The sequence below is a fragment of the Selaginella moellendorffii genome, unplaced genomic scaffold, assembly GCF_000143415.4.
Source record: "Selaginella moellendorffii unplaced genomic scaffold, v1.0 SELMOscaffold_29, whole genome shotgun sequence".
Lineage (NCBI taxonomy): Eukaryota > Viridiplantae > Streptophyta > Lycopodiopsida > Selaginellales > Selaginellaceae > Selaginella > Selaginella moellendorffii.
The window spans coordinates 1,162,843-1,188,181 of record NW_003314290.1 but is presented as its reverse complement, the minus strand read 5'-3'; the positions used below and the strand labels follow the sequence as shown (position 1 = coordinate 1,188,181).

Here is a 25,339-nt window from a genome sequence, read left to right as displayed (position 1 = left end):
GGTTTTGGGTAAACCCAATCCGACGGTCAGGATCGCTTTTTTTGGACTATCGTTTGAAATCTTTGGGGAGAGGAGGAATGGGCGCAAAGCGCGATGGTGGCCCCGAAAATCCCCAGCTTCGAGGACGGGGAGATCGGGGAGAACGGCGAGGATCCCAGGGACGCGCGCGTCAAGAAGGTCTTGATCTTCAAGACCACGGGCGAGATCATCTCCTCGTACGATCGGCTCGAGAGCAAGCTGTTCGCGCTGGGGTGGCACCGATACACCGGCGAGCTCGAGCCCATGCTCGCGTTCGATCGCGAGAGGAAGCAGTACTTCCATCCAAAGCCCGGCTCCTGTTTCATCAGCCTGCCCCTGGATTTCGACAAGCTGCGCATCATCCACCTGTACGAGATCGTCGTCCAGACGCGCACGGCGTTTGCGATCCGCGAGATCCCCCAGCCGCGGAGGAGAGGGGGATAGAGCTAGATTCCAGAGCTACTAGATCATCGCTCTTCCAAACTCTCCGGACCAAGAGAAAGAGAATACACAGATTTTCTACTACGTTCTCTTCCAGAGTCTTTGGAGCACTCGCATCTGCGACCTCTGGCTGGAGATTTGCTGCGAGAGATCCTCGATGGGGCGGACGTGGGCGATCTGGAACTCGCTCTCCAGGACCCGCTTGTCCAGGCGCTGGAACTCGCCGCTCACGATCCGGTCCTCCAGACCGTAAGAGGTGATGACGATGAGAGAGCCGCCGGGCGCCAGGCACGAGGCCGCCTGGGGTACGGCGATCTTGAGCGTGTTGATCTCGTCGTTCACGGCGATTCTCAGGGCCTGGAACGTTGGCAGCGCGGGATGCTCGTCCTCGAATCTCGGTGGCTTGGATCCAAGGTTTTGTTTCCTGCGATCTATAGAGAAGAAGAAATGGAAGAGCTTCGCAAAGTGAAGAAGAAGAAATGGAGGAGCTTGGCCAAGGAGAGATCTTACCGATGAAGTTGACGAGCTGGAGCGTGGTTTTGAAGGGCCCTTTCTTGAGCCGGGTCTCGGCGATGGAGTGAGAGAGCTCTTGCCAGTGTTGCTCCTCGCCGTAGTCCCGGAGTAGTCGTCCCAGCTCGCGCTCGTTCCACGAGTTGAGGATGATCTCGGCTGTCATCCGGGAGCGTCGATCGAATCGCATGTCCAGAGGGCCGTCCATGGTGTGGCTGAAGCCTCTCTCGGGAGTGTTAAGCTGGAAAAAAGAAAGCTTGCAAAGATGGTGGCATGGTTTTCTTTATTCTTTCCACTAGCAAGAAGAGATTATGATGCAAAAGCGAAAACCAAGAACTCAAGAGCAAAATCACTTCAAATTCATCAGGAAGAAAAACGCAAGAACTCGGAAAAAGAGTCTAAGAACCAGAACCACGTAGAAGGAAAACAAACAATTCAGCCAAGAAGAAAGTGGAGACAATGGCGCATTTTAGAGCAAGAAAGGAGGTCATCACAAAATCCAACCATGAAACTCAAGAAGAAGAACGGTTTCCATGCTATGCATGCCAAGGAAAATCTTCTACCTGCATTGCGGAGAGACCCAACACCATCAAGATCCCGTCCACCCCTCGCTGGAGCAAGCCCGGATCGATCTGGTTGAGCTGGAGCTTGAGACACTTAAAGTTGACACTGGCAAAGTGGAGGCGGAGGTGGGCATTCCCCGCAGCGGCGGCTTCCAACTTGGGTCTGGCCAGCAACACCGCGTCGGGGTCTAGATCCAATCCCACAACTTGCCGGAGCTCGGGATGGGTCCGTATGATCTGTGGAGAAAGAAAGAGAGCGATGTTTCTTTTGATCAAAAGAGAATGGAGCCATTACCTCGAACGCGTGAGCTCCGTTTCCCAGCGTGCAATCCACAAACGTTTCTAGGCGATTCGGCTTTAAGTGTTGGAGCACCGGATTGATCATCACTGGCGAGTAAATCGCTGCGAGGTTCCTGTACCATCGCTTGATCATTGTCAAGGGCATTAGAGATTATCTCAACACCCTCACCAGTTTATTCGATCGATTCATCGAAACATCACCTTCTTTTCTTGGATCCACGAGAGAGAGAGAAGTTACAATTCGATTGCTTTTTGTCTTCTTTCTAAATCACTCGACTACCTGAGCAGAAACAAGTAACGAAGTATCTCGAAAGAGAAGCTCTAAACACGATGATCTATGTAGAGAACTAGCTTTTACCTCGACGATTCTCATCCTCGGATGGCTCGCTTCACCAATCCTCGCCGAAGTATTTCTTCCTCATGTCGTCGATGATGGTGCGTGGCCGTCCCTCGCCATAAGTTCCACCCGCGTACTTGGTCGCTCCAGGCAGCGGCTTGGGAGGATTGTTTGGATCCATGTTGGGATAGTTTCCATTCGCGTCGCGGTACCAAGGATTCGGAACAGTCGGATGTGGATTTCCCCTGGGCAAGTAAACCAAGAGCGATGAGTGAAAGAAAGAAAAAGAAAAGAGAAAAAGCTTCACCTGCGTCCTCCTCCAGAGTAAGATGGTGGCGGAGGAGACGACGAAGCGTTTGGATTCGGCCAAGTCTTTCCGGCTCGGGGATTCGTGTTGAAGTTACCACCGCTACCGCCGAATGGAGGGCTCGACGAGTTGTTGCTTGCACCGGCTTGATTCCCATACGGTGGCATGTTTGTGTTCACGGCCCCGCCAGTATAAGGATTGCCTCCACTGTTGTTGGGAGAACCATACGGAGGAATGCCGCTGCTATTGCTGCTGCTGTTGTTGGTGTTGCTGGAAGAACCAAAGGGAGGGATGGAGCTGCTATTGTTGTTGTTGATGTTGCTGGAAGAACCATTGGGAGGGATGGAGCTGCTACTGTTGTTGTTGTTCATGCTGTTGGAAGAACCGAAGGGAGGGATTGAGCTGCTACTGTTGTTAAAGTTGCTGGAAGATCCACCAAAGGATCCACTGTTGTTGCTCGGAGGAGATCCATACGGAGGAACCGAGGTGGTGGAGTTGCTTGATCCACCGTATGGAGGCATGGATCCGCTGTTGTTGCTCGGAGGAGATCCATACGGAGGAACCGAGGTGGTGGAGTTGCTTGATCCACCGTATGGAGGCATGGATCCGCTGTTGTTGCTCGGAGAAGAACCATAGGGAGGGGTGGAGTTGCCTGATCCACCATAGGGAGGAATTGATCCGCTACTGTTGCTTGGAAAAGGAACCGAGGTGGTGGAGTTGCTTGATCGAGGAACGTTGCCGGCTCCACCGCCATAAGGACCTCCGTAAGGAGTCGAGCTAGAGCCCCCGTTACCGTATGGAGGAATCGAGCTTGATCCTCCTCCCATGCCGTAGCCACTAGAAGAAGATCCGCCGCCACTGTATGGAGGAGCCGAGCTAGAACCTCCGCCACCGTATGGAGGAGCTGAGCTAGAGCCACCGCCAACGCCGTATCCACCGCCACCTCCACCAGAAGGAGGAGATCCTCCGCCACCATATGGTGGAGCCGCGCTAGAGCCTCCGCCAACGCCGTAGCCACCGCCACCTCCACCAGAAGGAGGAGAGCCTCCGCCACCGTATGGTGGCGCCGCGCTTCCTCCACCAGGAGTCGAGCCACCACCGCCGCCAACGCCATATCCTCCAGCACTGTAGCCACCGTTACCTCCACCGCTGCCCTGTGGGGGAGGGCTCACGCCATAGCCGCCCCCAACCCCATAGCCACCGCCGCCTCCGCCAGGCACAGAACCATTACCTCCATCGCTGTTGAAAGTGGAATTGTGATGAACGAGCACCAATGCCGATGGATTGGCGATCTTGGAAGCCGCCGCGCTACCGCGACAGAGCTTCCCAGCGCCCAAGACGATCAGCCGCCTCGCCGCCATCGCTCGCTCGCTGTCCTCCCTGCCCAAAAACCCTACACCCTAAACCCTAAACCTCAAACTCTTGTGCAAGCTTGGACGAGACGAAAGCTTTCTTTCATTGGCATAGCCGCTGGATCACTCGCATTTTGGCGCTCCTACACCGGGAGTTTTTCTCGATCTCCGCGGCGTCGGCCGTGATCGGGCTCGTGGTGAGCAGCATGAACGCCAAGTCCGCCTTGTCGAACACCAGCGACAGCTCCTTGAACTGGTACTTGACGATGCGATCCTCGAGGCTGTGGAAAGAAATCACCGCCAGGCGACCACCGGGAGCCAGGCAGCTGCTCGCGTGCCCGATGGCGGACCTCAGTGACTTGAGCTCGTCGTTCACGGCGATTCTCAGCGCTTGGAACGTCCGAGCTGCCGGGTGCCTGGCTCTCTTGAATCTCCCTGCCGGTAGGAGAGAAGTAAAATATGAGTTCCACGAGTGGTGTGTGTAAGGCCTTACCTGAAGTGAATCTTCCTCCAACAACGCTGGCGAGATCTTTCGTTGTTTTGATCCCGCCGTTGAGCCGCGCGTCCACGATCCGGCTCGCCAGGAACTTCCACCGCATCTCCTCGCCATACTCTCGCAAGATGCGGCCAATCTCAGCGGCGGACCAGTTGTTGCAAATGGCTTCCGCGGTGAGCCCAAGAACATCCTGCAAGCAAGTTCCCGTGAGATCTCTATCACGATGAAGAAATAGACTTACACTCGAATCCATTCTCATGTCCAGAGGTCCATCCAAGTAGTAGCTAAAGCCTCGCTCGGGAGCGTCAACCTGGAAAAGGAAGTGAAAACTAGAAAGATTGGCATTCACGGCTTACCTGCATTGACGAAAGTCCCAGGTCCAAAAGAATCCCATCGAAGCCCCGCTCCAAGAGCTCAGGATTTCGTTCTTTGAGATCCTTCTTCATGTTCTTAAAATTGGCATGGAAAAGATCCACCTTCGCCATGCTACCTGAGAGATCGCTTAATCTTTGTCTCGCCAGCTTGAGCGCGCAGGGATCAACGTCCATTCCCACGAACGTCTCCAGCTCCGGATGCGCTTGGATAATCTTTGCAAGGATGGAGTGTAATTCACTACCATTGCTCTATTGACAATCGAGTTGTTACCTCGAAAGCATGGCCTCCAGCTCCCACAGTGCAATCCAAGAAGGTTTTGACGCTTCTTCCTTCGAAATGCTCCAGGAATTGCCTCACTAGGACGGGCGTGTGCGGCAATCTCTTCTTCTCCCCAGATTGAGGAGTGAAATCCTCCTCGACCTCGGCCTCCAAGCTCGCAGCAGCGGCGGCAAGACTCCTGAATCCCCTCCGCTGCAAAATCGAGGAGCTCGCGACCGCTAGCAATCCAATCCGGCAAACCCTAGCGCTTCCAACCGTTGGAGACACGAAGGGAGAACAATGCAGCATCTCCCAAGAACCCTAGCGAGGTAAAACTCCTCGTATGAATGGTAAAGGAAAAACTAAAAAAGATTCTTACAAGCGGATGCCGACGAGATGCCTCTTTATTTGACTGGCTCTATGATATTTGAGGGCATCGATTCGTCACATTGAAGCGCCCACATTCTTCTCGTGCTGTCGATCGATCCATCCTCGCCTTTTTCCAATGTGGACTCTAATGTGGGGGCTTTCGATCGTCGCATCGGCGCTGGCGCTGGCGATAGCGCTCTCCAATCCGGCCGCGGCAGCATTCGCGGGATCTAGAGCGCAAAACTCCGAATCGGTAAGCGTTTTTTCTTGAAGTAGCAATCCCTTTCCTCTCGATCTCTTGTTCTAAGCCCTGGCCGATATTTCGCTCTGGATCTTCCTCTCTTCTCGATCTCTTCTCTCTCGGTTGGCTGTCTGGATATCTTTCGATCGATATTTCGGTCTCTCTTCTCCACTTCTTGGACAATCCTTTCGAAATTCCTCATCGTCTCGGTGTGTTCCAGCTCGGGAACTGTGTCTACACGATCTACGTGCGCACCGGCAGCATCTTCAAGGGCGGATCCGACGCCAACATGAGCGTGGAGCTCATCGACACCTACAACAACAGCCTGACCATCGACAACATCGAGACATGGGGCGGATTGATGCCGAGCGGCTGGAACTACTTCGAGCGCGGCAATCTAGACGTGTTTAGCGGCCGCGGCTCCTGCCTGAGCACCACCCCTTGCAAGCTCGTCCTCACCTCGGATGGATCCGGCAGCCACCACGGCTGGTACGTCAACTACGCCGAGGTGAGCATCACGGGCCCGCATCTCGGCTGTTCCCAGCGCCTCTTCACCATCGAGCAGTGGCTCGCCACGGACACCTCTCCGTACGAGCTCTCCGCCACCGTCGATAAGTGCCAGGGCAACGGCGATCCAAGCATCCAGAAAGCCTAGTACGGAACTCTCCGTGGATAAGGTATATCCCTGCGAATGTGCCAGTTTTTTAAATAACGACAAACGCGGGAATCGAAAAGCCCAGGTTTAGGTCAACGTGGCGCAAGAGTATATGCGCCGGATCCTGGGGATATTTTGAGAATATCCCCGTGGGAAAAGGTCACGGGAAAAGTGCTATAAAGAAGCGAGGGTTCTTATCCTAAAGAAGCGCGCATACCTAGCTAGAGAAAAGGAATGGCGGCGATCGCGAGCTTCGTCCCAGTTGCGTCGATCCGCGCTCGTGGTAGTGAGCAGAGAATTAGATCTTCCTCTCCATCTTTGTCTGTGGCTTCTTCGTCCTCACAAAAGGATGCAGTGATGGATCTGATTAGCAGCAGCACCGCAAAGGGCAAGGCGTGGTGGAGTCCTCTCTTCAATTTCTCCTCCTCGTCGCAGCAGCAGGACTGGGCTGCGCAAGACGATGCCAAGGAACTCGCTCCAAATGTAGATCTAGCAGCCAAGAACACCTCGGACAAATTCAGGATCCTTCGCCAGCGGCTTAAGGGCTTGGATGCCCACCACGACACGATGTACCACTCCTCGATCGCCTCGCGCCTGGCCACGCAATAGAAATCGTGGCGAATGGAATTCCATTGTGAATACCATGTCTTTGTTGTTCTTCCCTCTTCTCCAAACGGAGAAATGTAACATACTGGAAACCCTGTTCTTGGAATTATGGAATGGAATTTGTGTGATTTTTTAGTGAATCTGCTTGCACGGAAGTCCATCGAGATGAAAAAGGTCGTGAATAGTGGCCTCGATCGAGCGAGCACGAGCGTGCGAGTGATATGGGTCGATTTCTATCCCTTGTTCTTGGCCTTGTTCTTGGGTTTTGGGTGCGATTCGCAGCGAGCGCGGCACTCTACAAGGTGGGCGACAATCTGGGTTGGAATCTCAACGTGAATTACACTCAATGGGCGGCCAAGTACCCGTTCGCATTGGGCGATAGCGTCGGTAAGAGCTCTTCGCGAATGATAAGAGGAATCCGAGCGATTTTCATTCCATGGGCAGTCTTTGATTGATCTTGGGTTTCGGGAACAGTGTTTGTTTTCAGCGGATCTCACTCGGTGCTGATGGTGAACGAGATCGATTACGTGCTGTGCAACATTCACAATCCAGTCCAGGGCTTGTTGAGCGGGCGGGCGATCACCCTGGCGGCGCGCAAGAACTTTTTCATCTGCGGGATCCCGGGGCATTGCATCACGGGCATGAAAGTGGCGATCTATGCGTCAGTGGCCTCCAGCTCGCAATCGGTAGCATCGGATTTCTCATCGCCCTCGTCGTCCGCGCGGTCTTCTTTCCCAGATTTTGGGGCGCGTCACGGGCCCGCTCTTCCCACGAGTTTGGGGCTTTTGGCCTTGCTGCTTGTGATCTAGATCGAAAAAAAAGGCGAGATCATCGAGAGAATGGCCGAGAATGCGTGAGGATTCTCGCTTGCCAACGGCACAGCATCTGGGAGTCGCACTAAACGATAAACAAAAAGGAAGAGAGCTTTCTTCCTTTAGTCAACTCTAGGCAACCTTTTAGGGCTAGTCAACAACAGTTTGACTATAGAATCAACTCTGGATATTCCCCATCCAGATATTTGTAAAACCCTTGATGTGGAGCACTTGTGTGCCTTGAATGAAAGATCTCGCCCAGACGGGCTTTGGATGAGCGACGGAGGATTGGATTAGGGCAAAGGAATGGCGAGCGTCCTTGGCAGCATTGCCTCCGCGTCGCCAGCGCCATCGTCGGCGGCAGCGTCCAAGCTCGGGAGCGCCGGCGTCTTCAGCAAGAGTGTGAGTTTCCCGCTGCTAGGGCCGCCAATCGTAATCCTCCGGCATTCTTCCTCCGCGGCCCCTGCCCCGGCCAAGATCGTTTGCCTGGGCAATGGCGCCGGTAGCAGGCCCCTCGTGGCTAGCTTGTCCGGGTTTACTGTCACCAGCGACAGTCCATCATTCTCGGCAGGGAATGCCAGCGCGAGCGAGGAGCTCGCTATTGCGAGCTTGGGCATCGACAGCAGGATTGTGGACGCCCTTGCCAAGAGGGGCATTGTGAATTTGTTTCCTATCCAGGTATGTGAGATCTAATTCCCTACGTCGTTAATTTTCATTGTTTTGTTCCAGAGAGCTGTCTTTCAACCGGCAATGCAAGGACTCGATCTCATCGCTCGAGCAAAGACAGGAACTGGCAAGACGCTGGCCTTTGGGATTCCAATCCTGGATAACATATCGAGGGAAAAGAGTAGTATGCAATTCAGGTGAGCCTGACATCGTACTACACAATGCTTGATTTTGTTTTTCTTTGAATCCAGACCAGCGGGAACTCCACGAGCAATCATTCTGGCACCAACTAGGGAGCTCGCGAAACAAGTTGAGAACGAGCTTGTGCTCGCAGCTCCACACTTATCTGTGGTTTGCATCTATGGTGGTGTTAGTATCGAAGGCCAACGAAGGCAACTAGCATCCAGTGTTGAAGTGGTGGTGGGAACTCCCGGCCGAGTCATCGACATGCTTGAGAGGGGCGACTTGAGACTGAACGAAGTGAAGTTTGCGATCCTGGATGAAGCGGATCAGATGCTTGCTGTTGGTTTTGCCGAGGAGGTCGAGAGAATCATGCAAAAGTTGCCGCTTCAGCGTCACACCATGCTTTTCTCCGCGACAATGCCGAGCTGGATAAGGAACTTAACAAGCAAGTATCTTAAGAATCCAACAATGATAGACCTGGTAAGTGTATCATTTGACTTGTTCGTTTTCTGACACTCCGAAGAACAGGTCGGTGAAAATGAGGATAAAGTTGCTGAAGGAATCAAGCTCTATGCAGTTTCTACAAATGACCTCGCAAAAAACAAACTTCTGGCCGATCTTCTCACGGTTTGTCGACTTTAATGACTGGGACTTGTATAAATAATATTTACTTACAGGTCTATGCGAAAGGAGGCAAAGCCATAGTATTCACGAAGACGAAGAGAGATACGGACGATGTTGCTGCTGTGATGAGCCGTTCCATTGGTTGTGAAGCCTTGCATGGGGATATTTCTCAGTACCAAAGAGAGAAGACCCTGAGTGGGTTCCGTGACGGGAGATTCAACGTTCTAGTCGCAACGGATGTTGCAGCTCGGGGGCTTGACATTCCAAATGTGGATCTCGTAAGTGAACTTTGTCTCTGCGAGGCCTTGTTTTAACAAGTTATTACTTTAGATTGTGCATTACGAGGTTCCCGGAGATTCGGAAACTTTCGTTCATCGATCCGGAAGAACAGGCCGAGCGGGCAAGAAGGGGACCTGTATACTTATGTATACTCTTAATCAAAAGAGGGTCCTACGCACGATTGAAAGCGAAGTTGGCTGCAAATTTGAAGCTATAGGCCCGCCTGCGGCTGAGGATGTACTTGCCAGTTCTTCTGATCATGCGTCGGAGTCGATCAAAAGCGTGCACCCGGATCTCGCAAAGCTCTTTCTGCCTGCTGCGCAAAAACTACTGGAAGAGCAGGGCGTTAACGCTCTTGCAGCAGCTATGGCCCATGTTAGCGGTGTTACTCAACTCCCTCCCAAACGATCTCTCTTGACATACGAGGAGGTAATTAATCTTGTTGTTCTCATCGTGGAACTAACGGTGTTCGCTGCAGGGATACATGACTTTGCAGCTGACCGGTGGAAATTTGATTGACTCAAGTGCGGTCTCGTCAGCTGTAATGCAACTTAGCTCCAAAGCAGGAATGAGCATGGGAAGAGTTACAATGCTTTCGAGTTCGACGGTATGTTTCTATCTTTCTGCATGTTTTTTTCTGACCGCGTGAACAGGCCACCGGAGGGGTGTTCGATCTTCCAGAAGATCTTGCCAAGGAGATTCTTGCACTTCAAAATGTCGGAAGCAATGTTCTCACTGCTGTAAAAGTTGTAAGTACATATTTATGTTTCTTGCTGTTTGTTCCTGACAAGCGGTTTGGCAGCTTCCCGATTTACAAGAAGACTACTTCCAGTCATCATTCAGTCGAGGAAGGAGCTTCGGTGGAGGATTTAGGAGTGGCGGATCCTCGTACGGCGGCGGTTCATCTTATGGCAACAGGGGTGGCTCGTCCTTTGGAGGTTCTTCATATGGAGGAAGTCGCACTGGTTCCGGTTATGGTTCCTCATACAACAGTGGAGGTGGTTATGGTAGAAGTGAAGGCTCGAGCTATGGGGGGTCATCCTATAACAGTGGATCCGGATCCTCGTATGGCAACAGGTCAGGAAACTATAGCTCTCCAAGCTATGGTGGAAACAACGGTTCCACTTTCGGTAACTCTTCAAACTACGGTGGATCTGGATCGTGGTCCAACTCCAACAGCAGGGACGCTGGCTACGGTTCCAACAGCAGGGATGCTGGCTACGCCACTGGCTCTTCCACTGGCTTTGGTGGAAATGCTGGTTCCTCCACAGGCTACGGCGGGACTGGCTACGGTGGAACCTCCGGTTCATCCACTGGATACAATGGAGCGGGCTTTGGTGCAAGTTCTGGTTCCTCCACTGGCTATGGTGGAACGTCCTCATCTACTGGATATGGTGGAACGTCTCCATCCACTGGATACGGTGGAACGTCTTCTAGTGGTTTCGGAGGGAACTCGTCGACTGGATTTGGAGGAAATTCGTCGAGTGGCTTTGGAGAAACATCATTTGGCGGAGCTCGAGGCTACAATGCCAACCCGACGACTCCCAACGCAGGGACTGACTATGGCTGGAGGAAAGGTGCCGGGAGCTCGGGAGGATCAACCGGTGCCACAACTCCTTCATACGGTTCCTCAACCGGAGGAGGATATGGTGCTCCATCTCAACCTGGCTATGGTGCGTCGGCTGGGAACACTGGCTATGGAACTTCCGGCAACTACGGTTATGGCAATTCTCCTTCGGCTGCTGGGACTAACTACGGCTATGGCAACTCTGCCTCCACCAACAATGCTAGTGGCGGCTACGGTGGAAATCCCGGCAATGGGTATGGTTCAAGCACACCAAACACAGGAACAGGATTTTCATCTGGGGGTGTTGGCTATGGAGGCTCTCAAAGCTCGTATGGATCCAGTCAAGCTCCTTCCTCGTATGGCTATGGTGGCAACTCGTCCCAAGGTGGCGGCTATGGCTCCAGCGGCTATGGAGCGGCTTCTCAAAACTCTCCCGGGTATGGCCGCGATTATAACGCGCCTGACCAGAATTCTTCTCGTGGCTATGAAGCTGGAAACTCGACTCCAAACGATCAAGGTGATCGTCAAAGGAGCTGAAAAAATGAAAACTACAAAAATATTTTGTGTTAATTAATAAGTAAGATTAATTAACATGAGATTATCAACAAGAGACTTGGAAGAGTAATGCCGTCTGAGGCGACGAATTCGGCGGCCTCTCGCACATTTTTGCTGCTTCATCCAGGGAATGAGCTGAGTTTTCTTATGGAGAGGATGTGTGGAATGCTCGTTTTCGAGATGCATTGCGCACTCCACGTGAGACAAAGCACCAAGAGCTCACTTCCCCAGAGTTCAAAACACTATTGTGTCATCTGCATTCTCACTTCGTCGACTCCTATTGCATTTGCAGAAGGACAAGTTACTGTCTTTATCAGACCATGCAGATCCAGAGGTGTCTCTGGCGCTGTGAAACCTTGCGTTTCCATGTCGGAGAAAGGGTTTTGGATTAATGGATAGTGGTCGGCCATAGGTGAAGGTGGCAACTACTTCGCGACCACAAGGGTCATAGTTAGAGGCATTCCATCTGAAGCCTACACACAATGGACGGAGCAGCTAGTGATAGAAAAACAATCCTTGAGTATTGATGGTGAATTCCCTCTTGGGATATATACATAAACTTTCCTTTGGTTGCGCCTCAATCACGCATAAAGTTTCCTTTGATCACGTATTGTGATCTGTTTCTAGTTGTTCCAACACTGGGTCTCACTTTTGTTATCAGATTGCTATTCCCTTTGTGCAACCAGTCCGAGCTGTTGTTGTAAGCATTCAAACTGGCAAATTACAGACGTAAGCAGAAATGTACTTCAGCTTCACCTCCTCTCTTCAATCCGCTCTCTATGAAATAGTGGAACATTTCGAAGTGTTTATTCCTCCCATGGTGTACTTGATTCATAATCAACTGTAGGCATGCTGTGTTGTTGTAAACGTTCAGCAATTTTCCACATTGAAGCTAATCATCAAGATGATCTGTAGTTATGACGCTCAAGATTCATTTTCCTCTACATATAGCATAACATTTTTTATTTTGTAGCAAATTGAGATTTCCAATATCTAGTTGGGCTTTGTATACAGAGGCATCTAGGTATGTCTTATGAAGTGCTTCTATTTCATTCCACCTCTCTCAACAAGCATCAGCTTTTGGCATGGATAATCCGCTAACATCAATAATCTGCCACTTTTTCTTCTATATAGCTATAGAGACTATATCGCTAACTGTTTTTACTCTTCTTTTCTTCTCTTTCACTTAAATTTAAAGTTGATTATGGGAGTTAAAGATACTTTAGTGCAATGGTTCTCAAGCTAGAACCAGTTTGACACATTTTTACTTAGCTTCCTTCTTTTTTTAAGCTCTTGTCATTTATTCATTTCTCCATTTTCTCATAGTCAGATTCTAGTTTGACCCTATAGTTTTTCTTTGGTTTTTCTATGTGTTTTTAAAGTTTACACCTTATTCTCATTTCTTCTCTATTATCTCCATTTTCATCATCCATCCTTTGTCCTTTGTATGTGCTAGACTTGGATTCTTTTCCAGCTATGGGTTCTTGCCATTGTTAGAGCATAAGTATAATTCTGGGCATATTCCTGGATATATTATTGAGTACAACACATATATATTTTTTCTTTTGGCATTTCCAGTTGATACACCAAGGCCAGTGCCACTGGCCAAGATTTTGGGCAGGCATTCCACTCAAAGCCTATACGCAATGGATGGAGTGCCTTGAATCTGCTGCTTAGAGGAAGGAGGTTGATCCGAGAAGGAACTGATGTCTACAAATCAGTGATTAGCTGGTTTACTAGCGTTTGTTGTTCTAATCGACTTGTTTAACAATTCAAGGCTTCTAGGAGCCCGATTGTGGATATGCAGCTGGCTTGAGGAACACAATTATAGTACATGTGATGAAAATTTGAATATTCTGTCGGGGATAAATGTAGGGTAGAAAGAAAACCTCACAAGATGTGGATAGCATCCAGCTGCCAACTGTGCCTAGGGATCAAGATAAAAGAGCCGAGCTTTGTATGTATAGCAAAGTTGATTTCAGTCTAGGGGTGTTGTGGCGTAGCCAATAGGGAGGTGTAAGAGACCAATTACATATAGAAGGGATGTGAGGTGGCAGAGGTCAAGAGGAGTTGCAAAAGAACACAAGCTCAATTCTTTCAAGTGTATGAGGAAAGGGTGATCTTTTCTTTTCTATAAGGGATCCTGATTATGGTTCTCAGGTAGATACAGCCATGGCATTGTTGGTTCTCTCTCGCAAGAGTAGGAAGAGTCGATAGTGTTCCAGGATGCTCCAGAGGATTGGTAGTTTCCGTCTTCGGCACCTCCTGTATTCAGCTCGTTCGGGAATTGAGGGCTATGGCCGAAATGCCAGCTCTTCAGGAAGCTCCTTTCCGGCTTGTCTGGGTTCTTGCCAGCCTTTGCTTGTGTCTGTGGACCCAGCTGCCAACGTCCCAACATTCCCATTTCCCCTGTCAGCTTTCACCTCTACTTCGGGGGTGAATTCTAGTTCACCACCTTACGTGACTGCTGTGCCAGTGTACAGTGTGGCAACGTTTATTCCCTGGCATTTCAGGACTGGGGGGATGCCGTCGCCAAATTTCTTGTGGCGTCCATCATGGCCCTAGGGAAGCACTCCGTGGCTTCTTCAGGACTTGCGGTGGATTGCTGCGGCGGAGCCCAGAGCTGGATCGTTGGCTCCACAAGGACAGGTTCCTATTAACTCATTATGCGGGAAAGGTGTTTTGTACTTCACCCTAAAGCGAAAGAGAGTTCCATTCGCATCGATATACTTAAAGGGGTTACTACGCTCTTGATGGCTCCCTCATGGGAAGAATTCAAAAGGCTGCTCGTTTGTGTTAATAGCAGTGGCGGATTTACCCTCAAGTTCACACTACGATACATCTTGCGGTCCAGTAGTTACAAGAGTTCAATGAAACATGGTTGAAATCAAGATTCGGCGTTCATAGAGTTCCGGAGGATGCGCCCACTCAGCGATATATTGCGTCGCTGCCTGCTCGCATGAGCTCTGATGTTGCTCAAATGCGACGAATGACTGTTTGCCAAGCCATGCACCTTGGAGGCTTGGTTGACATTGTGGAATGATCCTCTATGCCAAGGACGGAACCAGTGGACCAACAAACCGTCGTTGGTGTCATCATCACGGACTTCATCAATGTTTATTTCCTGTCCACTAGTTCACTAGTGCATTCTACAGTTGACAGAACTAAGCGCTTGGACGACATCAAGGAAGGCAAATGCTTTGACTATGGAGGACGTTGGTTCCAGGGGCATCGAGAAGTGTATACAAAACGTCCAGTTAAAGGGAAGGTGGTGCTAATACATTTATGAAGACGGCACCGTGGCTCCTTGCTCCGCAGAGCAACTGGACACTCAGAGAGATTTCTTTATCCTGGAGGCCAAATGACCGTAGTATGAGTGCCGAGGATCAAGTAGATCCTTGCATATGTTTGTTGGAAAAGCTCATCCGCAATGCCTTCGAGTTAAAGGTAAGATTTATTCGCATGAGGCGTTCATGTTGTCAATTTTGGAGCGTCACATATGTTTATCAACAAACGTTGGCTCCAGAAGTTGAAGCTCACAACATCTTTGCTGCCGAGGCCACTAATTGTGGGGATTACTGATGGTGGGACTTTATTGTCAGAGGCGGAGGTCCGATGCAACATACAGGTAGGAGGATATCAGATGGAGGGGACGTTCCATGTCCTTGAGATGGGGGCCGTCAATGTGGTGTTTGGAGTTGACATTCTCCAGACTCTGGGAAACATCGTTGTTAACTCTGGAATAAAGTGGATGGAATTTTCTGTCAAGGGAAAGACATATGAAATAGAAAAACACATTCCCTTGAGAATAAACTCCTGGAGCTCGAACAGATCATCGGCCCCTAACTCCTCTGGGATGTCCTTGGTGAAGTAAGAGACAGCACAAACTCCTCCTAGAGGGATCGATTATATATAGCAGGAATATGAGGTGGCAGAGGTAGGTTTGAGAACCAGAACTCGAGCTCAATTCCACCATTCCATCCGCTAATAGCTCCTCCACCATCTCGTCGACACGCTGGCGTTCCTCCTGATCCGGACGAATAAAAGCTCGGGTGGTAGGAGGAGCTCCTGATTCCAAACAAATATGGTCCCAGTTTTCTCACTAGCCTCTCAAGCAGTAATCTTCTTGCGAAAGACATGAGGATAAAAACTTGCAAGTACCTTTATGTCGTAATTTCGGCCAAAGCATCTTCCTCCTCTGTGGGCTTTTCTTCATTGCTTTCCTCCCGCCTTCGTTGTCATTTTTCTCCTCCAGTCCTCCAGGGCCTGCGTTCTTCACTAATTTCTTCTCCCTGGCTTTCTTCCCGGGGCTTCGCTCCTTAGGCAAAGCTGTCTTTGCAAGCTAAAATTAGTTGCTTCCCCCTCAAGAACTCCTAGGGTCACCACCTCTCGCGAGAAGGTTGCATATCCACTAAGCTTCACAAGCGTTTATGTAGGCTGATAGCGCCCATGGAACGAAGTTGCAACTAAACGGCATCACTTGAAATATTGTATGAAAATAAAATAATTAGCAACAAAAGGTTAACAAGTTAACAAGTACTTAATTAAACGACTCCACTGGGGATCGAACCCAGAATCTCTGGTTCCGTAGACCAGCGCCTTATCCGTTGGGCCATGGAGTCACATGTTGGTAACCCCTAGAGTTTTTCCTACTAGGAGGTTTAAATTTTTACCATAAGGGTTTTTGGAAGATATTTTTTTCTAAAACCCTAGGCTATGGCGAGCCAGGTCCTGTTGGGAGCGCCAAGCTTGGCGCCGTCGACCGCATTCCCTGCCTCCCGGCCGGGGAAGAGCCCCGCGGCATTGCGCAAGAGCGTGCTAGGGTCTCCAGCTCCGGCGCCATCGCCAGCACCAGTTCGTCTCTTCGCGAATCCGAGGTATGGAACCAGATGCTGCTCATACAGCGCTGATAGCAGCGCCTCGAGCGGTGGTGGGGGTTTTGGAGCTGGTTCTAACCCCGGCTATGGCGGCGGCGTGAGCAACAACAACAACATCTGGATTAATCCCAATGCCACCGAGGAGGACAAGAAGAACTTCGTCTACAGCACGGGGAGCTCTTCTATCGACAAAAGGATTGGGAAGACATGGGCGAATCCAAGCGCTGGTGGCGTAGATAACCCCGGTGGGGGCTATGGTAGCTCTGTGGCTCCTCCTGGCGGTGGCGCTGATTATTCTGGCCAGAAAGGGGCTGCTTCTAGTGGAGAAGCTGATGCGAATGCTCTATCCGGTGGAGGATCTACTGGAAGCGCTGCTGCTTCTGGTGGACTTGGTGGTGCTCCTGCTACTACTTTTGATGCGGCTGCTTCTCCGGCTACTCCATCGACCACTGGTTATACTGGAGGCGCTGGTGCTCCTGCGGGTGGCTATGGTGTGAGCTCGTCGACGGGCTATGGCGGTGGCTATGGCGCGAGTGGAGCTTCTTCTACTGGCTATGGAGCTGGAACGTCCTCGACTGGTTATGGTGCTGGAACGACGCCCTCGACCGGATATGGTGCTGGAACGTCCTCGACTGGCTATGGTGCTGGAACGACGCCCTCGACGGGCTATGGTGCTGGAACGTCCTCGACTGGCTATGGTGCTGGAACGACGCCCTCGACGGGGTATGGTGCTGGAACGTCCTCGACTGGTTATGGTGCTGGAACGACGCCCTCGACTGGATATGGTGCTGGAACGTCCTCGACTACCGGAGGCTATGGTGGAAACCCATCAACAGGCTATAGCTCGCCTGGGTCGACCGGATACGGAACTTCTTCTGCGTCCACCGGCTATGGAAGCTTTGGCGGAACGTCCCCGGCATCGACTGGCTATGGGACTGGCACAACCCCGAGCTCCACGACCGGTTATGGAACGTCGACTGGTTTTGGAGACGCGTCCACTGGCTACGGTGGAGGAAACTCATCCACCTCGACTGGCTATGGTCAAAACTCTTCGACGGGCTTTGGTGATGGTCAAAACTCTTCGACCGGCTTTGGTGGAAGTTCTACTAGTTCTGGCACGGGTTACGGTGGAGGTGGTTCCTCGACTGGATATGGAAGCTCGGGAAATTCTTGGGGTGGAAATGCTTCAACCGGATATGGTGGAAGCTCGTCAGCAGGGAGTACCTTCGGTGGGGGCTACGGTGGGAACTCCTCGACTGGAAGCGGATTTGGCGGCTCCACAAATTTTGGAGAAAGTTCTTCGACTGGAAGCGGCTTTGGTGGCTCCACTGGTTTCGGTGGGACTTCTTCGGGTGGCTTTGGTGACAATTCTTCAACTGGAAGTGGCTTTGGCGGTGGTTTCGGTGGAAACTCTTCGACGGGCTTTGGTGGGAGCTCAACCGGCTATGGTAGCTCCAACGGCTTTGGCGGGAGCTCCTTTGGTGGCGGAAGCTCATTCGGCAGGAGCTCGCCTGGCTTCACGCCCAGATACCACAGCAACCCGACGACGCCCAACGCAAGCACTGACTTTGGGTGGAGGAAGGGGATGAGCACCGCTCCAACGCCGCCACCGCCGCCGCCATCCACAGAGCCGGACAGCTCTACGACGCCATTCTCGGCTACAAGTTTCCTCGGGGGAAATCCTGGAGCTTCCTCGCCCGGATACGGGACCACGCCTAGCTCTTCGTATCCGGGAGGCTCCACAGGAAGCTCGTTTGGCTCCACAGCGACGGGAGGCTACCAAGGAAACTCTACGGGCTTTGGGTCCTCGACGAGTGGCGGCTACCAAACGAGCAGCACTCCAGACTTTGGATCCTCGACAACGCCGTCGTGGAACAGCGCACCATCTTCGAGTCCGAGCACGGGGTGGAACAGTGCACCGTCTTCGAACCCAAGCACGGCGTGGAACAGTGCACCATCTTCGAGTCCGAGCACGGGGTGGAACAGTGCACCGTCTTCGAGCCCCAGCACGGCGTGGAACAGTGCACCATCTTCGAGCCCGAGCACGGGGTGGAACAGTGCACCATCTTCAAGCCCGAGCACGGAGTGGAACAGCGCACCATCTTCCAGCCCGAGCACGGGATATGGGAGCAGCGCACCATCTTCAAGCCCGAGCACGGGATATGGGAGTGAGAGCGCTGCTGCAACTAGCTCGCAGGCGGCAGCCCCTGGAGCGGCTTCAAGTTTTGAATCAGGTATATAGTCTTTGAGTATGATTTGGTTTCTAAGATTGAATACAATGTTGTTGACGCTGGTAATCGCAGCAGAGAGTTCTGGATCTAGTGCGGGACCGTCAGTCTCCGCGAGTGGCTCTGGTGTTGAAGCGGCAGCTTCAGTAGGATCTAGTAGTTCGTCAGCTGGCGAGCCGACGCTGGTAGCATCATCGTCAACTTCGCCAGCTTTAACGGGATCATCACCATCAACACCGGCCTCTGGCGAATCCACCCTAGCGTCGTCGTTGTCTGGATCGGCTACTCCAACCGCTTCGACTGGAGGCCAAACTTCGAGCTCGTCCCCTCAGACTGTATCAAGCTCGGCTCTACCTGGCACTGGAACTGGATATGGCACGAGCTACTTGGGTGGAGACGTCGGCACGCCTGCGAGTTCTTATGGCTTTGGCGCTCCACCAGCACCACCAAGCTCTCAAACGCCACCAAATCCTTCTCCATCGCCATCGCCATCGCCAGCAAATCCTTACGCGTCTTCCTCTTCTCCTCCCCCGTCGTCGCAATCTCCAGCAACCAGGAGCTCTTTTGCTGGTTCATCCAGAGGAGGAGGAGCTGCTGCTGGAAACAGGATCAACAAGGGACCAATGCCCGAGTTCAAGCTTCCAGACGGCACGAACAAGTGGACGTCGGTGGACGAGATGAGGCGGCACTACTTCCCAAACTGCGATAACGAGCCGCCGCCACGCAGGACTTACAAGACCCCCGACCCCAGCGCGGGTGGATTCGTCATCCCCGACGGCTCCAGGAAGTGGAACTCGATCGACGAGATGCGGCGGCACTACTTCCCAAACGAGGATTTCTCCACGCCGCCAAAGAGAACGTACAAGGCCCCGGATCCAAAGGCTGGCGGCTTTGTTCTTCCCGACGGCTCTCGCAAGTGGAACTCGATTGACGAGATGAGGAGGCACTACTTCCCGGACGAGGACTTCTCCAAGCCTCCCAAGCCCTTTGGATCCACGGGAAAGAGTGACAAGTGATCGACAAAGCTTGCCATTGCCACCTTTTCGTCTGAAAACTATTCTATATATCCAAACCTTTATGGAGGTAAGACCCGACTATAAAATCTATATTAGCAAGGTTTAATCTTAACCATTAAAACATAATCTTCTCACACACTAACAAGTTAAGGTGTTTAAAAGCTATTTTGTTTTTTTAATTTTTATTTTTCATGTGTTGCAGTTCATTGGACTGAATGGAGAAGGTCATCTTCCTACAAAGTTCTTTTCGATTGTTTGTCATGTTTTTCTTTCAATACTGTGCTGGATCTTCAATACAAAAGATCCTCTACTGGAAGATCAGATGAAGGTAGGATCAGTTTTGTTCTTATTTCTAAGGTCTTGGTGTCGAAACTATGAACGAAAGGACTGGAAATTCTATCGAATTACTATCAAAACTCTCTTCTCGAGAGCACATTCTACGCACGCTTAGCTGCCACTTGCGCCTTTGATCAAATGATATATTTTTAAGTGGCAACCTTCATAGCAATTGTATGGACATTCAGCTACGAAACAAACGCCAGCAGCACGGAAAAATTTCGCCGGACCTTCGTCTTTTACACCCGTCTAGGCTGATCATCCATTCCTGGATCTCCGCAACTAGAAAAGGGTTTAAAGCCTAGCATTGCAATGCATTAAATGACGAGCGAAAAGAAGGAAGAGCACACGAACCTTAAGCATTTACATCCAATGCTTGAAACCTTTTATCGGCTGCCTCGAACCATGCCTTTCTTGCAGACCCATCGAACAGGACGAAATGTATCTATGCAAAACAAGACGTCTCCACATATGGCTCAAAGATAAAACACAAGCAAACGTACTTCTTCAAAGTCGGCAGCGTTTGCATGCACGGCATCCAAAGCAATCGCGGCACCCTCGTCCACAGGGCACCTAAGCAGAGAAAATACGAGCAGTTTCCAAAAGAAAGAAAAACGAAAGGCCAGAGACTAACAAACTTACCCGTAGATTCCACACGAGATGGCAGGAAATGCGATGAACTTGACGCCTTTCTCCCTCGCAAGCTCGAGTGAGTTGCTGCGAAGAGGAAGATTAGAAACAAGGAAACAAATCAGAAACTAGAGACATGTACCGGTATGCATCTCGTAGCAGAGCAGCTGCCTTTACTCTGGATGATTTGAAATACATTGGCCCAACCGTGTGGATGATCCGCGCAACCGGCAGCAAAAAGCCTCTGCAACCAAAGAACAAAAGATTTGTCTAAGAAAAAGAATCTACACACGAACACTTACGGTGTTTCCACGGCATGTCCGACTGGGCAGCGCACTCCCGGCTCCACTAGTGGCAATTCCCGGCAGGCATCGCGAAGTTCCGGCCCAGCCGCGTCATGAATAGCTGCAAAAACGCAATGCACGTAAGTGAGATCTCGCGAAAGCTCCGGAACAAGTTATTCAAATCTAGCCAAATCCGAGTCTATAAGTTTTGATCACACCAACAAACACAAAGTTCCAAGGTTGGGAGAGATTCGCAATGCAAGAAGACCACACAAAGAAGAGAAAAAAGTTCTCAAGAAAAAAATGTAATAGCCATCCAGGAAAAAGAAAGAAAAAAAAAAAAAAACCACGATATCGATCCAATCGGGGCCTGCATTTCTCAAAGGAAAAAATGTAACAGCCATCCAAGGAAAAAAAAAAAAAAAAACCATTCCCGCGATATCAATCCAACCAGCATGCATCCAAGAAGAAAACGAGGCAAACGATGCGATCGATCCAAAATGCCATGGAAAAATCCCAAAGCCAACCAAGCAAGAATGCTCCCAGAAAACCCCCAATCACGCGAGAAGAAGAACAAGAACCTAGATGATCAAGGATCGCGTTGCTTACCTCCATCCACGCCGCCGCCGCCGAGCATCCGCTCGTTAGCCGCATTGACGATCGCATCGCTGTGACCATCCTTGCGCCAGATCGTGATATCGCCGCCCTGGAGAACCAGCTTGCAAGATTCCGTGAGCTTGTACGCCGCCGCCGACGCCGCCGCCTCATCTCTGGGACGAGGGATCTTCTTGCACGAAATAAACCGATCGAACAGCGCGAACGCCTTCTTCTTCCTGCCCGCCATAGCTTCTTCTTCTTCCTCCTCCTCTCTCCTCCTTTTCGAGAAAAAAGAAGAGGGTTTTGCCTCCAGCCAAGATTGGCTCTCTCTCGAATCGGGGAGAGAGATCGCCCGCGATCGCACATTCCATGTCAGGTAGGGAGAAGATCCCGGATAACCGCTGCCGGCATCTCCTCCTTGCGAGGCCTCCAATCTCGCCACGAAATTTCTAGCTCCAGAGCCACCGCTGAAAGGATTCATGATGTTCGATCGCAAGGACGCGTCACGACTCCACGATCTTGGCTTCGCCGGGCCCGATTCCAGCTGCTCTTCCACTCGGATTTCCTTCTTCTTCCCTGGATTTCCATCGGCGACGGCATCTGGCCGCGCCTCCCGATCGCTGGCGCTGCTCTTTGTCGGCCGCCAATCTTTGTCTAGAATCTCCCAGCGCTGGCGCCAGTGCTGCTCGTCCCTGTCGATCTTGCCATTCCCGCCCGAGAACCCTCGATCGCGCGGCAACTTGCCGGAGACGACCCTATCCCTCGTCGCGGCATTTGCGTGCCCCGGCAGCGGCATTTCTCTCTCTCGCGGCATCGCCTCGATTTCGTCCTCCGAAGACGATGGATCAGGGAGGAGATCGAGAATGACGGGATCCATCCGGAGCTCCTCGTCTTCTTCGTCGCTCGATTGACCATCGCTAGTACCTGGATTACCTTCTTCCTCTTCGTCTCCTTTTTCCTCTTCCTCTTCTTCTTCTTCTTCGCTTCCTTGTTCTTCGCCTTCTTCTCCCTCCTCCTCTTCGTCGTCTTCTTCCTCTTCTTCGCTGCCTTGTTCTTGCGCTTCTTTCTCTTCCTCCCTAGCGATTTCTACCCCGCGATCATCGCCGCAAGCCTCATCGCGCAGAAAGTAGGCCGCGGCGACTAGAAAAGCGTGCTCCTTTCGTCCGATCACCTCGTCCGCCATGGAATGACCACCTAGGGCATTTCTTAACAATGGACAGCCTACGTTATAATTTGTAAGGCTTCTTAGGGTAAACCCATTATAAAGTATCACTTCCATTTGGCAGGCTTGGACAAACGTCCCACTGGCTGGGGCTGGTGTTTTAAGAGTCTTCAAAGAGATGGAATCAGAGTTATCCATATTGAAAACTGCAAGAGAGCAGTGTGACAAGCTTTTTGTTCTTAGAAGAACTTCTCAGTAGATCCAACCTGAGATTGCAAGCAAAAAATTGAGCTCAACACGTCAATGTAATCAAAATAAGTCAATGAAAAGCCAATAAAAATCAAAGAAAGCCTATACCCCATAAACTCATGAAGGAGCAAACTCATAATCAAATAGAGCAAAGGATTATGAGATCCCAAGAATCTCACAGTTGGAGAATAAAAGTGGGAAGCAGGGGAGTGAAGATTAAGTTAGGCCTCACACCACTCTTTAGGGATTCTATATTTAACAATGTTTTTTGGAGTGTGCTTTAGAGTATGAGAGTATTTTGTTGCTTACAAGCATCTTGAGTGGCTTAGATTGAAGTGCATTTATGGAAGTAGGTTCTTTTATTTGAATAATAAATGTGTTTCTATTGATGTTGGAGTGTGATCTGGAGGCATCTGCAATGTGCTGTGAGGCTGGGTCACATGTGCACACTTGTTTTGCAGGCTGCCACTAGCAAGAAGAGAGCAACCAAGTTGTATTAGTGAGAGATCAAGAAAATATTGCCAAGCTAATGTGTTGGATATTGCATGCTATATGGCTTGAGTGACAAGTTTGTTCATCACACCTTTTTCACATGCAGATGATTTCTCTAACACCAAGAGAGAATTAGCTTCTGGAGTGTAGGTTTCTTTTGTTGATCTCTAAACTAATACTATTGTGATATCTTCTTGAAGAGTTGAATGTAGGAAGATGGCCAAAGGTGGATCTTGTTTAGGACCAAGTGAACCCTCTACAAAGCATGAGAAGCAATGTTAGGTTGGCCTTTCTGAGTAGTGTGCCTAATAAAAAACACCAGTGGCCAAGGGAAAAGGTGCCCAAGAGGGTGGTGCAAGTATGCTTGGAGTTTGAGAGCAAGCAGAACAAGCCCAAGATTAAGAAAAGGGGATGGAGCAAGCTTTCCCTAAGCAAGAGATTCTGTAGGAGGATCATGACTAGCACAGGCCTAAGCCTGGATGGTAAGGTAGCAGTGACCAATCTTTTAGAGGTGATTTCATGTCTTTATACCAAAGAAGACCTTTTGGATGTGGATATGGAGGATTCTCATTATTCTTTAGAAGAGCTTAAGGTTAGCATGGCACTTTCAGCATATCTAAGGTTCCTTTTAGCTGTGCCACTAAATCTCCATAGAATGGTGCCTCTCATGCAAAATCTATGAGTGTCAGTGGATTCCCACAGTTTGGCCAAGAATCTTTGTGATCCTTGCCATAGAGTAATCCAACAAGTTGAAGAAGTGAGGAAGAGCAAGGTGGATATTGTCCAAAATTAACACATAGTGGTTTTGGAGTTGCTAGAAATACAATGTTGATATGGAAGAAGAGAAAATGTTTTTGGGGTATCCCGAGGCAATAATAGAAGAACCAATGCCATGGTCAAGTTGACAGAAGACTATATAGATATTTATCTTGGACTCTATCTCAGACTCCATCTCGGGTCCATCTTAGACTTTATCTCGGGTTCATCTCAGACTCCATCTCATACTCCATCTCATACTCCATCTTGAACTCCATCTTCAATTGCATTTCGGATCCATCTTGGACTTCATCTCGGATCTATCTCAAATCCATCTCAGACTCCACTTCGGGTCCATCTCGGACTCCATCTCGGGTCCATTTCAGATTTCATCTTGAACTTCATCTTCAACTCCATCTTGGGCCATCTCATACTCTTCCATGTGTCATGTGTTGGTCCTTTTATGTCCCTTTTCTAGAGACTCACTTATTACTTGCTTTGTGTTTATTTCTCGAACACTTCATTGGGAGTTCCACTCCCACTCTTGACTTTTCAAGTAAGAGCTTTTAGTCTAAATGTGTTACTCTTGTTTGGCTTCTATTTTGGCCACTACCACGTGGCACCCTTTCGGCTCCACTTTTGGGGCTCTAGGATTTGTGTTTCACATATTGCAATTGTGCTCAAGACTTTTGTTGGACTACAAAGTTGGACTAAGGGTGTAGAAGTTGTGATTGATTTCTTGGTGGTTGAGTTGTCAGGGCACCTTAGGACAATGACTACCTCATCCTTGGTTGCACTTGGCATAAGGTAGTGGATTGTGAAACATGTTAATACTTACAATTTTATACGGCAAGACATGAGCATTCTCCTCAACAAACAAAGGCATACTCTTTTTGGACAGCACAAAGTTGTGAAAATGGTGTAGACTCAAGTTAGAAATGATTTCCCAGTCATTTTTCTAGAGCTGCTTCATGATAAGAATTTACTTGAGTTAGATGTTTTGGAGGTGGCTAGTGTCTACCTTTTAAGGCCCAACAATTTAGCATGCACTGGCATCAATTTAGAGTAGTGCCTAGCATCAATTTAGGAAGATCAAGAGTGTTAATATACTAAAAGATCTTCCCTTAGTGGTTATATGCTTTTTCAATAAAGATTGAGCCCAAGAGTCAATACCAAACTCTCTTAGCACAACTTTCAA

General features: G+C 50.2%; 11 protein-coding genes and 1 non-coding gene across 15 annotated transcripts; 7 read left to right on the top strand and 5 right to left on the bottom strand.

Annotated features, from left to right (window-relative positions):
* Positions 1–93: 93 nt before the first annotated feature.
* On the top strand, positions 94–462 carry LOC9645807 (flowering-promoting factor 1-like protein 3). Its single transcript, XM_002976068.2, has one exon. The coding sequence runs from the start codon at positions 94–96 to the stop codon at positions 460–462; it is 369 nt and encodes a 122-aa protein (XP_002976114.2).
* LOC112348462 (ribosomal RNA small subunit methyltransferase H-like) lies at positions 460–2,117 on the bottom strand. 3 transcript variants are annotated; one of them, XM_024681005.1, is made up of 5 exons: positions 2,002–2,117; positions 1,828–1,945; positions 1,533–1,769; positions 970–1,225; positions 460–890 (listed from the first exon to the last, which is right to left on the bottom strand). In XM_024681005.1, exons 2-5 carry the CDS (start codon positions 1,915–1,917, stop codon positions 541–543), a joined length of 933 nt encoding a protein of 310 aa, XP_024536773.1. In that variant the 5' UTR covers positions 1,918–1,945; positions 2,002–2,117; the 3' UTR covers positions 460–540. The 3 variants fall into 3 exon arrangements, with proteins under 3 accessions (XP_024536773.1, XP_024536771.1, XP_024536772.1); XM_024681003.1 differs by lacking the exon at positions 2,002–2,117 and having other exon boundaries at positions 1,828–1,985; XM_024681004.1 differs by lacking the exon at positions 2,002–2,117 and having other exon boundaries at positions 970–1,210; positions 1,828–1,985.
* Positions 2,057–3,862, bottom strand: LOC112348461 (loricrin-like). Its single transcript, XM_024681000.1, has 2 exons — positions 2,477–3,862; positions 2,057–2,414 (listed from the first exon to the last, which is right to left on the bottom strand). The coding sequence occupies exons 1-2, from the start codon at positions 3,835–3,837 to the stop codon at positions 2,222–2,224; spliced, it is 1,554 nt and encodes a 517-aa protein (XP_024536768.1). The 5' UTR covers positions 3,838–3,862; the 3' UTR covers positions 2,057–2,221.
* A 46-nt stretch (positions 3,863–3,908) lies between these two features.
* Positions 3,909–5,302, bottom strand: LOC9646211 (ribosomal RNA small subunit methyltransferase H). 2 transcript variants are annotated; one of them, XM_002975873.2, is made up of 5 exons: positions 4,970–5,302; positions 4,681–4,911; positions 4,566–4,634; positions 4,322–4,514; positions 3,909–4,263 (listed from the first exon to the last, which is right to left on the bottom strand). In XM_002975873.2, exons 1-5 carry the CDS (start codon positions 5,264–5,266, stop codon positions 3,932–3,934), a joined length of 1,122 nt encoding a protein of 373 aa, XP_002975919.1. In that variant the 5' UTR covers positions 5,267–5,302; the 3' UTR covers positions 3,909–3,931. The 2 variants fall into 2 exon arrangements, with proteins under 2 accessions (XP_002975919.1, XP_024536770.1); XM_024681002.1 differs by having other exon boundaries at positions 4,322–4,634.
* Positions 5,303–5,363: 61 nt separating this feature from the next.
* Positions 5,364–6,318, top strand: LOC9646210 (PLAT domain-containing protein 3). Its single transcript, XM_002976067.2, has 2 exons — positions 5,364–5,579; positions 5,788–6,318. The coding sequence occupies exons 1-2, from the start codon at positions 5,463–5,465 to the stop codon at positions 6,220–6,222; spliced, it is 552 nt and encodes a 183-aa protein (XP_002976113.2). The 5' UTR covers positions 5,364–5,462; the 3' UTR covers positions 6,223–6,318.
* A 138-nt stretch (positions 6,319–6,456) lies between these two features.
* LOC112348396 lies at positions 6,457–6,831 on the top strand. The gene has a single exon (XM_024680789.1). The coding sequence runs from the start codon at positions 6,457–6,459 to the stop codon at positions 6,829–6,831; it is 375 nt and encodes a 124-aa protein (XP_024536557.1).
* A 130-nt stretch (positions 6,832–6,961) lies between these two features.
* LOC9646209 (mavicyanin) lies at positions 6,962–7,770 on the top strand. Its single transcript, XM_024681008.1, has 2 exons — positions 6,962–7,215; positions 7,303–7,770. Exons 1-2 carry the CDS (start codon positions 7,050–7,052, stop codon positions 7,635–7,637), a joined length of 501 nt encoding a protein of 166 aa, XP_024536776.1. The 5' UTR covers positions 6,962–7,049; the 3' UTR covers positions 7,638–7,770.
* A 93-nt stretch (positions 7,771–7,863) lies between these two features.
* LOC9646208 (DEAD-box ATP-dependent RNA helicase 9) lies at positions 7,864–11,773 on the top strand. Its single transcript, XM_002976065.2, has 9 exons — positions 7,864–8,318; positions 8,370–8,503; positions 8,558–8,969; positions 9,018–9,116; positions 9,167–9,391; positions 9,444–9,821; positions 9,871–9,999; positions 10,046–10,141; positions 10,195–11,773. The coding sequence occupies exons 1-9, from the start codon at positions 7,947–7,949 to the stop codon at positions 11,494–11,496; spliced, it is 3,147 nt and encodes a 1,048-aa protein (XP_002976111.2). The 5' UTR covers positions 7,864–7,946; the 3' UTR covers positions 11,497–11,773.
* A 4,290-nt stretch (positions 11,774–16,063) lies between these two features.
* On the bottom strand, positions 16,064–16,136 carry TRNAR-ACG. The gene has a single exon. It is a non-coding gene; the product is annotated as a tRNA-Arg (tRNA).
* Positions 16,137–16,214: 78 nt separating this feature from the next.
* On the top strand, positions 16,215–18,688 carry LOC9645806 (glycine-rich cell wall structural protein 1.8). The gene has a single exon (XM_024680999.1). The coding sequence runs from the start codon at positions 16,231–16,233 to the stop codon at positions 18,631–18,633; it is 2,403 nt and encodes an 800-aa protein (XP_024536767.1). The 5' UTR covers positions 16,215–16,230; the 3' UTR covers positions 18,634–18,688.
* On the top strand, positions 18,637–19,966 carry LOC112348463 (putative protein TPRXL). The gene is made up of 2 exons (XM_024681006.1): positions 18,637–19,702; positions 19,838–19,966. Exon 1 carries the CDS (start codon positions 18,643–18,645, stop codon positions 19,633–19,635), a length of 993 nt encoding a protein of 330 aa, XP_024536774.1. The 5' UTR covers positions 18,637–18,642; the 3' UTR covers positions 19,636–19,702; positions 19,838–19,966.
* Positions 19,967–20,096: 130 nt separating this feature from the next.
* LOC9646207 (O-acetyl-ADP-ribose deacetylase MACROD1) lies at positions 20,097–22,412 on the bottom strand. The gene is made up of 7 exons (XM_002975872.2): positions 21,495–22,412; positions 20,904–21,006; positions 20,744–20,845; positions 20,614–20,688; positions 20,475–20,544; positions 20,326–20,416; positions 20,097–20,272 (listed from the first exon to the last, which is right to left on the bottom strand). The coding sequence occupies exons 1-6, from the start codon at positions 22,357–22,359 to the stop codon at positions 20,327–20,329; spliced, it is 1,305 nt and encodes a 434-aa protein (XP_002975918.2). The 5' UTR covers positions 22,360–22,412; the 3' UTR covers positions 20,097–20,272; position 20,326.
* Between the last annotated feature and the right edge of the window lie 2,927 nt (positions 22,413–25,339).

Excerpts from the sequence above, each read along its gene's own strand:
- LOC9646210 (XM_002976067.2), top strand. The coding sequence starts at position 5,463 with ATGTGGACTCTAATGTGGGGGCTTTCGATCGTCGCATCGGCGCTGGCG. Across the intron at positions 5,580-5,787 it reads GAGCGCAAAACTCCGAATCG|CTCGGGAACTGTGTCTACAC; the intron begins GTAAGCGTTTTT and ends GGTGTGTTCCAG.
- LOC112348463 (XM_024681006.1), top strand. The coding sequence starts at position 18,643 with ATGATTTGGTTTCTAAGATTGAATACAATGTTGTTGACGCTGGTAATC.
- LOC9646209 (XM_024681008.1), top strand. The coding sequence starts at position 7,050 with ATGGGTCGATTTCTATCCCTTGTTCTTGGCCTTGTTCTTGGGTTTTGG. Across the intron at positions 7,216-7,302 it reads CGCATTGGGCGATAGCGTCG|TGTTTGTTTTCAGCGGATCT; the intron begins GTAAGAGCTCTT and ends TTTCGGGAACAG.
- LOC9646208 (XM_002976065.2), top strand. The coding sequence starts at position 7,947 with ATGGCGAGCGTCCTTGGCAGCATTGCCTCCGCGTCGCCAGCGCCATCG. Across the intron at positions 8,319-8,369 it reads TGAATTTGTTTCCTATCCAG|AGAGCTGTCTTTCAACCGGC; the intron begins GTATGTGAGATC and ends GTTTTGTTCCAG. Across the intron at positions 9,822-9,870 it reads CTCTCTTGACATACGAGGAG|GGATACATGACTTTGCAGCT; the intron begins GTAATTAATCTT and ends TGTTCGCTGCAG.
- LOC112348396 (XM_024680789.1), top strand. The coding sequence starts at position 6,457 with ATGGCGGCGATCGCGAGCTTCGTCCCAGTTGCGTCGATCCGCGCTCGT.
- LOC9645806 (XM_024680999.1), top strand. The coding sequence starts at position 16,231 with ATGGCGAGCCAGGTCCTGTTGGGAGCGCCAAGCTTGGCGCCGTCGACC.
- LOC9646211 (XM_024681002.1), bottom strand. The coding sequence starts at position 5,266 with ATGCTGCATTGTTCTCCCTTCGTGTCTCCAACGGTTGGAAGCGCTAGG. Across the intron at positions 4,912-4,969 it reads CTGGAGGCCATGCTTTCGAG|ATTATCCAAGCGCATCCGGA; the intron begins GTAACAACTCGA and ends ATCCTTGCAAAG. Across the intron at positions 4,635-4,680 it reads TGGGACTTTCGTCAATGCAG|GTTGACGCTCCCGAGCGAGG; the intron begins GTAAGCCGTGAA and ends TTCCTTTTCCAG.
- LOC9646207 (XM_002975872.2), bottom strand. The coding sequence starts at position 22,359 with ATGGATCCCGTCATTCTCGATCTCCTCCCTGATCCATCGTCTTCGGAG. Across the intron at positions 20,846-20,903 it reads GGACATGCCGTGGAAACACC|AGGCTTTTTGCTGCCGGTTG; the intron begins GTAAGTGTTCGT and ends CTTTGGTTGCAG. Across the intron at positions 20,417-20,474 it reads ACGCTGCCGACTTTGAAGAA|ATACATTTCGTCCTGTTCGA; the intron begins GTACGTTTGCTT and ends TGTTTTGCATAG.
- LOC112348461 (XM_024681000.1), bottom strand. The coding sequence starts at position 3,837 with ATGGCGGCGAGGCGGCTGATCGTCTTGGGCGCTGGGAAGCTCTGTCGC. Across the intron at positions 2,415-2,476 it reads TACTCTGGAGGAGGACGCAG|GGGAAATCCACATCCGACTG; the intron begins GTGAAGCTTTTT and ends TTACTTGCCCAG.
- LOC9645807 (XM_002976068.2), top strand. The coding sequence starts at position 94 with ATGGTGGCCCCGAAAATCCCCAGCTTCGAGGACGGGGAGATCGGGGAG.
- LOC112348462 (XM_024681003.1), bottom strand. The coding sequence starts at position 1,977 with ATGCCCTTGACAATGATCAAGCGATGGTACAGGAACCTCGCAGCGATT. Across the intron at positions 1,226-1,532 it reads TGGGTCTCTCCGCAATGCAG|CTTTCTTTTTTCCAGCTTAA; the intron begins GTAGAAGATTTT and ends CATCTTTGCAAG. Across the intron at positions 891-969 it reads CCAGCTCGTCAACTTCATCG|ATCGCAGGAAACAAAACCTT; the intron begins GTAAGATCTCTC and ends TCTTCTCTATAG.